General features: G+C 46.1%; 1 protein-coding gene across 4 annotated transcripts in view; it reads left to right on the top strand.

Annotated features, from left to right (window-relative positions):
• The first annotated feature begins 4,377 nt into the window (after positions 1 to 4,377).
• Positions 4,378 to 12,055, top strand: part of LOC138764914 (NACHT, LRR and PYD domains-containing protein 3-like) — a 37,509-nt gene continuing 29,831 nt past the window's right edge. For 2 of the 4 annotated variants that reach the window (XM_069941350.1, XM_069941349.1), the window contains exons 1-2: positions 4,380 to 4,475; positions 8,948 to 9,009. In XM_069941350.1, the coding sequence (XP_069797451.1) occupies positions 8,976 to 9,009 (34 nt within the window). In that variant the 5' untranslated portion in view covers positions 4,380 to 4,475; positions 8,948 to 8,975. Of the gene's footprint in view, positions 4,476 to 8,947; positions 9,010 to 12,055 lie in introns of all 4 variants that reach the window. The other 2 variants (XM_069941354.1, XM_069941348.1) reach the window with 2 other exon arrangements.

The following is a 12,055-nucleotide window of genomic DNA, read 5'->3' as shown; positions in this document are numbered from 1 at the left end:
TTACAAAGCCGTCCTGTCCAGAGAAGAAACAAGCCTTCCGTCGCGCATGCAGCCATCTTCAGCGCAAACTCCGGGAGATCCAAAATGAGTGGTGGACTAGCCTCGCCAAACGAACCCAGCTCAGCGCGGACATTGGCGACTTCAGGGGTTTCTACGAGGCTCTAAAGGCTGTGTACGGCCCCTCACCCCAAGTCCAAAGCCCGCTGCGCAGCTCAGACGGCAAAGTCCTCCTCAGCGACAAGATCTCCATCCTCAACCGATGGTCAGAACACTTCCAATCTCTTTTCAGTGCCAACCGCTCAGTCCAAGATTCCGCCCTGCTCCAGCTCCCTCAACAGCCCCTAAGGCTAGAGCTGGATGAGGTTCCCACCCTGGATGAGACATATAAGGCAATCGAACAACTGAAAAGTGGCAAAGCAGCAGGTATGGATGGAATCCCCCCAGAAGTCTGGAAGGCTGGCGGCAAAACTCTGCATGCCAAACTGCATGAGTTTTTCAAGCTTTGTTGGGACCAAGGTAAACTGCCTCAGGATCTTCGTGATGCCACCATCATCACCCTGTACAAAAACAAAGGCGAGAAATCAGACTGCTCAAACTACAGGGGAATCACGTTGCTCTCCATTGCAGGCAAAATCTTCGCTAGGATTCTACTAAATAGAATAATACCTAGTGTCGCCGAGAATATTCTCCCAGAATCACAGTGCGGCTTTCGCGCAAACAGAGGAACTACTGACATGGTCTTTGCCCTCAGACAGCTCCAAGAAAAATGCAGAGAACAAAACAAAGGACTCTACATCACCTTTGTTGACCTCACCAAAGCCTTCGACACCGTGAGCAGGAAAGGGCTTTGGCAAATACTAGAGCGCATCGGATGTCCCCCAAAGTTCCTCAACATGATTATCCAACTGCACGAAAACCAACAAGGTCAGGTCAGATACAGCAATGAGCTCTCTGAACCCTTCTCCATTAACAATGGCGTGAAGCAAGGCTGTGTTCTGGCACCAACCCTCTTTTCAATCTTCTTCAGCATGATGCTGAACCAAGCCATGAAAGACCCCAACAATGAAGACGCTGTTTACATCCGGTACCGCACGGATGGCAGTCTCTTCAATCTGAGGCGCCTGCAAGCTCACACCAAGACACAAGAGAAACTTGTCCGTGAACTACTCTTTGCAGACGATGCCGCTTTAGTTGCCCATTCAGAGCCAGCTCTTCAGCGCTTGACGTCCTGCTTTGCGGAAACTGCCAAAATGTTTGGCCTGGAAGTCAGCCTGAAGAAAACTGAGGTCCTCCATCAGCCAGCTCCCCACCATGACTACCAGCCCCCCCACATCTCCATCGGGCACACAAAACTCAAAACGGTCAACCAGTTTACCTATCTCGGCTGCACCATTTCATCAGATGCAAGGATCGACAATGAGATAGACAACAGACTCGCCAAGGCAAATAGCGCCTTTGGAAGACTACACAAAAGAGTCTGGAAAAACAACCAACTGAAAAACCTCACAAAGATAAGCGTATACAGAGCCGTTGTCATACCCACACTCCTGTTCGGCTCCGAATCATTCGTCCTCTACCGGCACCACCTACGGCTCCTAGAACGCTTCCACCAGCGTTGTCTCCGCTCCATCCTCAACATCCATTGGAGCGCTTACATCCCTAACGTCGAAGTACTCGAGATGGCAGAGGTCGACAGCATCGAGTCCACGCTGCTGAAGATCCAGCTGCGCTGGATGGGTCACGTCTCCAGAATGGAGGACCATCGCCTTCCCAAGATCGTGTTATATGGCGAGCTCTCCACTGGCCACCGTGACAGAGGTGCACCAAAGAAAAGGTACAAGGACTGCCTAAAGAAATCTCTTGGTGCCTGCCACATTGACCACCGCCAGTGGGCTGATATCGCCTCAAACCGTGCATCTTGGCGCCTCACAGTTTGGCGGGCAGCAACCTCCTTTGAAGAAGACCGCAGAGCCTACCTCACTGACAAAAGGCAAAGGAGGAAAAACCCAACACCCAACCCCAACCAACCAATTTTCCCCTGCAACCGCTGCAATCGTGTCTGCCTGTCCCGCATCGGACTTGTCAGCCACAAACGAGCCTGCAGCTGACGTGGACTTTTTACCCCCTCCATAAATCTTCGTCCGCGAAGCCAAGCCAAAGAAGAAAAGAAGATATTACACCTCAAAAGTTAAATAAATGGGACCCAACAGTATCTGACAGATGTTTTCGCTGTAAAAAGGAAATGGGAACAACAATTCATGCAATATGGACATGTGAGAAAGTGAAAAAATTTTGGGAAGATCTAAACCAGATATTAAATAAAATCACAAAAAGCAATATACCAAAAAACCCAGAGATCTTCCTCCTAAGTAACATAAAAAACAAAGAATTTGGACTTGATTTGGATGGTGGACAAAAAAAGATTTGTTAGGATAGCCCTAGCTGTAGCAAAAAAATGTATTATGTCAGCCTGGAAATTAGAAGATAACTTGAGAATAGAACAATGGTATATAGAAATGAATAAATGTATTCCATTAGAAAAAATAACATATAATTTAAGAAATAATATTACAATATTTGAACAAATATGGGAGCCATACATGAAACACAATAGAGAAAACCTACCGGGGACATCTACCACCTAAAATGACAGAAGGAGAAGGGAATGAAAAGAATTGACTCAGTGGAATTTCTTGTTTATTTTTATTGAGTGACAACATTGTTTGACGGGTTTAATGTATCTTAGATTCTGAACTTTAAATGAATGGGAGGGTAGGTAGGGAGGGTGGGATGAGAATGGGGGGAGAAAACGACACTGTATATATTTGAAAAGGAAAATGTATGTATCTTGATCAATGTGGTTTATAGTGTAAAAAGTAAAAAATTTTTAAAAATTTAAAAAAAAGAATCTGAGATACATAGATGAAATGGACAACCTGCGGTTTTTTTCCCAGGGCAGGAATAGGGGACAACTCCACAAAATGAAAGGAGAAAAGTTTAGGGACGGCATCATGGGTGCATTTATTTTTAATTTTTACACCATGTTGTGGGTGCCCGGAAATCCTTGCTAGACAGGGGTGGTGGTGGAGGCTGAAACGTTAGGGGCATTTAAGAGACTCTTAGACAGAAATATAAATGAAAGAAAAATAGTGAGTTACAAGGTATGAAAGCTTTAGTTTGTAGGAATATATAGGTGAGGAACTTGTTGTAGACTTCCACAGTGCTGATCAACACCGCAATGATCAGGATTGTCTTCCGTGACGGCATTCTCCTGTTAGGGGTGGGATGGTGGGGAAAATGCAAGACTCGCTCACATTCGATTAGTTGACTTGTATGAACACATGAGATGGTACATTCATTCAGTATCGCGACCCTTCGCATGTCCCCAGGCCCATGCGGTATCATCTCCCCTATTTTAGGTGGACATTGTGGCTACTGCACCTACACATTTTCTCATTTCTTGGAGTGCTGAACCTCAACCTCTGACTTCCCAAAGTCAGAGGGCGCCAGTTGTCATGAGAGTGGGAAACCCCCCCCCCCCCCAACTTCCCCGGCCAATTGCAATCAAATTCATATGGTCAACTGCTTTCTGCAACACACTGAGCCACCCCTATAGTGCATTGGTGAGGGCTGTGTGCATATTTCCCTTTTAGCAGGCCATTAATTGTCTCATTCAGACTGGATGCCTGTGGGTGATAGGGAATATGCAGTAGCCACAAGATGCCAGTCTCTGCCACCCAGTTCTGTATTTTGGCCCGAGTGAAGTTTGAGTCCTGGTCAGATTGTACCTTCCACAGTACTGATGCTGTAATCCTTTAATGGTGCTATCCTGGTTGGCCCACTGATGTGGCAGCACCACCAGGACACACGAATAGGTATAGACCATTGTGAGGGGAGGAGCAGCCGCAGTGTGATGGTCTCTGCAGCTAAGTAGCACGCAAGCAACTGCCGCTCAAACAGGGCATAGTGAGAGGAAGCTTCAGGGAGGAACTTTGTCCAGAATCTGTGTGGGACTCTGTGATCTTGCATCATCTGCCAGAGGTTCCACTCGGCAATTGCTTTCGTGGTAGAGACCTGCAATTCAAAGGACACCCCAGTCTGGCATGGGGCCAGCGGCAGTGCTTGTTTACCAGCTTGTTTTACCATTTCAAAGGCTGTTTTCTGCTTGGGTCCCCATTGGAATGTTGTTTTCTCTCTCGAAACACCGTAGGGTGGAAAAGCAGCATAGTTAGATGGGGAATGTGCTGGAGTCAGAAACAAAAAAAAGCCCACATACTGCTGGGTTTCGACCTTATTTGTGGCCACTGAAGCATTGACGATCTTATTTTTTGCAGCCGCAGGAATTTCTCTCTGGTTGGAATCTCACTAGATGCCTCGGAAGAGGATTATTTAACTGGGGCGCTGCATTTTTTCAATGTTAACGGCCTTTGCTCGTGCATACAAGGAAGAAATTAGTATGTCAAGGGCATTCTAAGGTAAACACAAATTGACCCTAGGAATTGGAAATGAAGGAAGTTGGAAAAAAAGCACTGGTCAAATTGATAAAGGCATAGCAATGCTTGATCTCCCGTCTCCCATTGTCCTCCACCAGGATGACCACATCAGCGACTGACAGTGAGGGGAGTGGCAACCTTGTTTACCTGCCTGTAATCAATGGTCATGTGCCACGTGCAATTCTTCTTGCGTACGGGCCAGATCGGGCTGTTGAATAGGGAGGCAGCAAGTCGGATGACTCTCTCCTGCAATAATCCATCAATTGTTTGTGATTTTTTGGTGCCCCCAGACACCCAGTATTGTCTGGTGCTGACTACCTTGGAGAGGGGGTGGGAGATGATTATGCACTCCCATTTGGCTGCTCCAACTACTATGGTCATGCAGGCAACCCCAAAAGTGAATCTCCTCCTGTTGGTACACAAGGACTGCCCCTTGAGCACATTCATTCCAAGATACACTCAACGGCCTGACAGGTCGGTGTGGTTCAATGCCTATGGATAGGCAGAGGGTGAGGTCTTTGGTGGGAACAGTGGACCCTCCTACCCTCTACAGAGACCTACTGTCCTCTCCAAACTGCAGGATTATTGGGGATAATACTGTGTTCAGCCCCAACATCTACTCAGGCCATCCAACAATAGTGTGTTCCTGTTGGCCCAATGTACGGCCGGGAAACATGGCCTTGGGTTGCCTGGACAGGACAGAATCGCTGAGTAAATCTTCAGGGCCTCTATTCTGTGGGGGGGGTGGGGGTGGAGGTTGGCCACCCTGCAGGCGATGTTTCCTCTTGCTAGATATGGGCAATTTCCTTGCACAGCAGGGTTGTTAGCTTTCCCCGAAGGGAGTCGGGGCCACTGTGGGTGGAGTAGGAGCTAAGGGGGGATTGCGCTGAGCCATGGGTGGGGACTTCTAAACTCCTCCCTTCAATGCTCCTTCCAGAGAGCATACATAGCAGAGATGTGAATCCCATTAATGCGAGCGCGTTCCACACTGGCACACACCAATACCTTGTAAAATTCTTTGCGAGTAAACTGGGGGTGTCACTTTACCAACCCTTGCCTCGGTCTTGCGGAATTTACCGGGTGCCTCCCACTCCATGTATTCAAGCCTTTCTAGAAGTCTGATGACTTTCCAGACAGTCTTTCCAGTTGCCGGTCCCATGAGGGCCAGGACCACTGCTTTTAGATCAGGGTATGCTGTGGTAACTGTGGTAAGAGTACTCTGCTGAGGCATCATGTCACCCTTGTGTTCTCGGGGAAATGGCGATCACGGACTCCCCCAATGATCCCGGTAATTAATGTCCATTCTTTGATGACCATTATCCCTTCACTAATAGTGTTCTACTGTGGCCATTGTTTAGATTCCATTCTAGGAGAGTGGCGTATTGGGCTCGCCATATGGCCCACCCTATCCCATATGGAGGTGCCACCACTGACCCCTTCAGACAGTGCCTGCAGGTTATTATTGGTGATTGGATAGGCCAGTGGATCTCAACCTTTTTCTTTCCACTCACGTACCACTTAAAGTATTTCCTATGTCATAGGTGATATGTGAATAGGAAGGGATTGCTTATGGTGGTACATGAGTGGAAAGACAAGGATTGAGAACCACTGAGATAAGCTATCCAGGGTGCTCGCTTCCTGGTAAGAGAGACCACATTGGGAGCATCCTCATCCCAGAGTCAGAGCAGCCACACAGCCAGGTGTTTGCCCGGCCACTAGTGATATTAATCCTCTAGCCCAGTTATCTCTTTAGCTGAATTGTCATGTCTCCTTGGTCTCACAGCAGCCACAGATATGTCCCCATGAGGTCCCCGGAATCTCTGATGCTTCCCCATTCTGTAGCATTGGCGGAGTGCCATTGTGGTAGGTTTGGGACTGTGTGGTCACCAGCTTTGCCTGCAGGTGTATATGTGCCAGTCTCCTCTCTCTCACCACAGTCCATCTATATGTCCCCATCCCTGACCACGTGTCAAACCCGTCCCCTCACTGGCCCAGATCTTAACTGGATCAAGCTGTCAGTTGGACTGGCAAACTGTGTGCATCTGTTGCATTTTAATCACTTTCATCTCAAGATCTGTGGCTCAGGCTTGGGAAGCCCACGTTGACTCCTGCAGTGCAGAACAGCATTACTAGAGTGTCTCTGTCTCTTTTTTGGGGGGGCGCTCTCTTGATCTTTCTATGGTCTCACATTGGTGTCTCAGGAGAGAAGCTAGCCAAAGGTCACCCATCTGTCTCCCCGTAGTCTTTGGGAACCCTGACTTCTTGAGGAGGGATACTACATGGTGTCCCATTTTCTCACCATATGGCTCCAGGTGTTTGGATCGGTCTACTGATTTGCCATGATCCACCAGCATGTTAGCCAAGCTCCCAAGCCCTGCACCATAGTTGGTCCACCTGGGGATCCTCTCACTGCCTTCACTGGCTTTCCTTCCCCAATTCCAAAATATCTCCTCTGTATCCGTGTTCAGTCATGACTCCAAGAACCCTGCTTAAGGCATCAAATATTATGAGAAAAACAACTTTGACAAGTCCCTTTATTGATCTTTATTGAGACACATAGGTAAATTGCAACATGGATAAAACACACACGCCCACTCAAATACAATCGCAGTGGATAGAACAACTATCTGATACTTGCAACCACTCATGGAGAAATAGATTTGCAATCAAGGAATAAAATACAATACCCGTCATCCTTTGACATAGTCCAGGCATGGCTCTGAACTAAACTAGTCTAGGATCAGTAATTTCTATGTATCCAATATAACAGATCCCAAACCTTTGCCCGCACACACCTTACCAATGACTCTCCAGCATCCCCCATGGTTCGCAACATGGAGTAGAACTGGGGTTCGTCCCGAGGCAGATGGACCACATGTGTTGGGCATTATAGTGCAATCAACTGGAGAGTCTGGTCCAGGTGTGGGTTAGGTGATTGCAGGGGCCATTGGACAGGAGTGTACTAATCTGTGGGCAGGCCCTGACCTTGATTGGCAGGTGGGATGACTTCTGACTAGATACCCACCATTAGTCTCACATAGCATGCATGATCCTCCATATTACACAACCCTCTTGAATCCATGCTACATCTGCCTGATGAAAACATTTCTATTCAGGTGATGTGCTATTTCTTCTTTAATGACAACTTCAAGCATTTTCCTGAACACCGACATTAAGCAAACGGAACTATAGTTGCCTTTCTTGTACATTTTTGTAATATTAGAATAACATTTGGTGCTTTCCCATCTGCCATGTCCTGTCCAGAGAATTTTTGTAAATTAGCACTATTATTTCTGCTATAACTTCTGTCATTTCTTTTATTACCCTTGGATGCATTCCATCAGCACCAAGGGACTTATCTACCATCAGGCCTTAGTTTGTTCGGCAATAAAGTCTTTAGTGATATCAACTGCATTGAAGTCCTCATCTCCCATGACATTCATAACATCACTCTTTGACAAATTAGACGTGTCCTCCACTTTAAGACTGTCCTGAAGTAACCATTTTGGCATTTCCCATTATTTATTGCCCCTTCTTGTCTTCCAAGGGACTTACATTCATTTTAGCCACATTTTTTCCACTTTATATAATTATAAAAACTTTTAGCATCTGGTTGTCTATTTTGGCTAGTTTATTTTCATAATATATCGTCCTCCTCTTTATTGCTTTCTCCTTGTGACTGCATGGGTTTTCTCTAGGTGCTGCTGTTTCTTCCCATATCCCAAATTGTCTGGGTTAGCGGATGAGAGGAGCAAATGTGTCAGGAAATCTCAGCCAGCTGTAGGATAACAGGGACAGAACAGTTGCTGATTTCAACTTCCCTCATTGATTGTGATTCTCATAGTCTAAAGGATTTTTTTTTTCAAACAATATGTCAATAGAGACAAAATGGCATTGGACCTCCTCTTGAGAAACATGGCAGGACAAGTTACTGAGGTGTCTGTAGAGGAGTACTCTCGGTCCAGTGATCATCACTCTTAGTTTTAAAATATTCATGGGAAAAGACAGAACTGTTCCACATGTGAAAGTTCTCACTTTTATTAAGGCTAATTTTGATGTCCTGAGGAGACAGGAGCTTGCAAAGATTGATTGGGATAGGCTACTTTCAACCAAAAGGGGAACTTTGCACATGGTGGGAGATTTAAGAGACTGGGAAAGTTCAGAGAAAGCATATTCCTATGAGAATGGAGAGTAAGAATGAGGTACGCTGGATGACCAGAAATATTTAGGCTCTGTTAAAGTAAAAGGAGATGCGTATCTGTTAGGGAAGGTTGAAATCAAACAAGTCTATTTTGCAGAAGAAGATAGCGGAACTCACAAGAGGGAAATATGGAGGGGGTATAATGTGCCTTTGGCATTAAGGGTCATGGAGAATCCCAACTTTAAGAGAGCAAGCATGTCTTTTTCATCTTAACATCTATCTAATTCTCATTTGATTATTGCATTTACGATAGGTAATCATCATCTGCTAATAGGAGCATCATGGCCCAAGATCCAAGAACTGCAGTGAATGCAGGCAAGTTCACATTTTAATTAAATTATTTATTATCTCATGGACAGGGTTATAGTGAAACCTTAGCTTTGCATGCCGTACAGCGGCTCACAGAAAAGTACCATGCTGTGATGCCATTTCCGATGAACAAAAAATGTTCAGAGAACACGACAATAAAATTAATCATGTCAATGGTACAAAATAACTTAAATGTTTCAGTTAAGTCAAATTTGAAATTTAAATGAAAAATAACAGCAGCTTCCTGATGTAAATGTGGCATGGCCATCAGTCCAGTCATGGTCCAGTACTGTCCTGACTCCCTCTCTCCTTGTCTTTTGGCCTTTTTCTCAGCCGCCTATACCACCATACTCACTTCTCTCCTTGTCAGCAACTAATGCTGCTTACCCCTCAGTACAATCAGAGTGTTCCAATGGATGGTTGAGGATGAGTATCTGGATATGGATTTTGGTGAGCACTGTAGAGTCATGGAGAGAATCCAAGGAAAGCATCTGGTCTGGATGGAGTACTCAGCCAAGTATTAAAAATCTGTGCTGACCAACTTGCCAATGTATTCACAGATATCTTCAACATCTCACTCTGGCAAGGCATGATACTCGCCTGTTTCAATGTGCAAAAGGAGAGTGTGATAACCTGCCTAAATGACTATCGACCAATGGGTCTCACATCAACAGTGATAAAGTGTTTTGAAAACCTGGTGTTGAAGCATATCAGCTCTTGTCTGAGTGACAACATGGATCCGATCCAATTCACCTATCGTAGCAACAGGTCTATGATGGATGCCATTTCATTGGCTTTATATAAAGACCTGGAACACCTGGACAGCAAAGGAGCATACATCAGGATTCTCTTTATCGACTAATTTGAATTTAACACCATCATCCCCTCAAAAGTGATCAGCAAAATGCAATACTGGGACTTAACACCCCCTGTGCAATTGGATCCTGGATTTCTTCACTTCCAGGCTACAATCAGTGAGAATTGGTAAGAACTTCTCCTCTACAATCTCTATCAGTGCCGGAGCACCTCAGGGTTGTGTTCTTAACCCCCTACTCAATTCACTCTATACCTCCAACTGTGTGGCTCAGTACAACAGCAACACCATCTGCAAGTTTGCTGACAACACAACGGTAGTGCGTTGTATAAAAGGGGTGATGAGTCACCATATAGAAGAGAGATTGAAAATTTGGTTGAATGGTGCACCAACGACAAGTTACCAAAACCAAGGAGCTGATTGTTGACTTCAGGAAGGGAAACCCAGAGGTATTCAATCCAGTGATTGGGTAATCAGAGAAGGAGAGCAAATTGAAGTTCATGAGAGTCACTTATTTCAGACGATCTTTCCTGGACCTGACACACAAATGGCTTTGTTAAGAACGCACATTAGCCCCTCTACTTCCTTAGAAGTTTGCAGAGGTTTGGTATGATATTGAAAAACCTAGCAAATTTCAACAGATATATAGTGGAAAGTGTGCTGACCAGCTGGCTGCATCATGGTCTGGTATGGCGACACCAAATACCCCCGAGAGAAAAGCCCTCCAAAAGGTAGTGGACACAGCCAGTACATCACAGGCAAAACCCTCCTCATCTTCAGGGAATGCTGCCGTTTGAGAATGGCCGCGATCTTCAAGGATCTACACCACCCAGTTCATGCTCTATTCTGGCTGCTGCCATCAGGTAAGAAGTATAGGTGACACAAGGCTCGCACCACCAAGTTCAGGTACAGCTGTTACCCCTCCACCATCAAACTCCTCAACAACAAACTCAACCAGGAACTCGTTTAAGGATTCTGACATTAGCACTTTGTTGTTATTTTTCTCTCTGTATTGCTGTTGGTTCACATTTCTTTGTTTGTTCACTGAGTACATTGAGTTAGTTCTTTTTTGCATTGCCAACAAATGGTTACTCTGCCTCACCCACAGGAAAAAGAATCTCAGGATTAAATGTGATGTCATGAATGTACTCTGACAGTAAATCTGAATCCGTATTCATGAAGTTGTACTCATAACGTCATACTCACAGAATGTGAACCCAGGGAGTTCATGCCCTTGTAATTGTAGCCAGTGGAGAGCAAGCCCAAAGAATGCGAGCTATTGAAGTCGTAGCCGAGGGAGTGTGATTAAATGCATCCAGAGCCCCTGGAGTGCGTCCCTCCCCACCCCTGGAGTGCGTCCCTCCCCACCCCTAGAGTGCGTCCCTCCCCACCCCTAGAGTGCGTCCCTCCCCACCCCTAGAGTGCGTCCCTCCCCACCCCTAGAGTGCGTCCCTCCCCACCCCTAGAGTGTAACCCTTCCCACCCTTGGAGTACGAGCTAATGCAGTCATAGCCCAGGGAATGTGAGTCCAGTGTGTGTGAGCCTCTCCGGTCATAGCCCGTGGAGCGAGAGCCCTTGGAGTGTGAGCTAATGCTGTTGTATCCCGTCGAGTTCGAGCCTACGGAGTTTGAGCCCGCGGAGTACGAGCTAATGCAATTATAACACGGAGTATGGGCCCACGGAGTGTGAGCCCATGGGGTCTTTGCCAATGCAGTTGTACCCCATGGAGAGCGAACCCTTGGAGTCGCAACCCTTGGAGTGTGAGTCCAGAGAGTACAAGCCGAGGGAGAGCAAGTTACATAGCCAATGAGATGAAACATCGGCACCTGGACAAAAGTTCCCCCTTTTGGTGCCTTTTCAATTTTTCTCCTACCCTTAAAACAGTCCTCTCTAGTTTTAGACTCTCTACCAAGAGAAAAATATTCTTCCTCATCCCACTGACCCATACCATGACCATTCCCCTTCAATCCATGCATCTGTCTAAATTCTTCTAAATTGAGCCTGCATTCACTACTTCAGCTGGCAGCTCATTCGACACTCCCACCACACTGTGTGAAGAATTTCCCCTTAATGTTCCCTCTAAAACAGTGCTTTTCAAACTCTCCCCCTAAACTCACATTCCACCTTAAGTAATCCCTATGCCATAAGTGCTCTGTGATTAGTAAGGAATTGCTTAAAGTGGTATGTGAGAGGGGGAATAAAGGTTGAGAATCACCGCTTGAGAAAAATTGTCATGGG

Source organism: Narcine bancroftii, chromosome 5 (genome assembly GCF_036971445.1).
Source record: "Narcine bancroftii isolate sNarBan1 chromosome 5, sNarBan1.hap1, whole genome shotgun sequence".
In the NCBI taxonomy this organism is placed as follows: domain Eukaryota; kingdom Metazoa; phylum Chordata; class Chondrichthyes; order Torpediniformes; family Narcinidae; genus Narcine; species Narcine bancroftii.
Note: the sequence above shows the minus strand (reverse complement) of the source record. Positions and strands in the feature narration are given on the sequence as shown.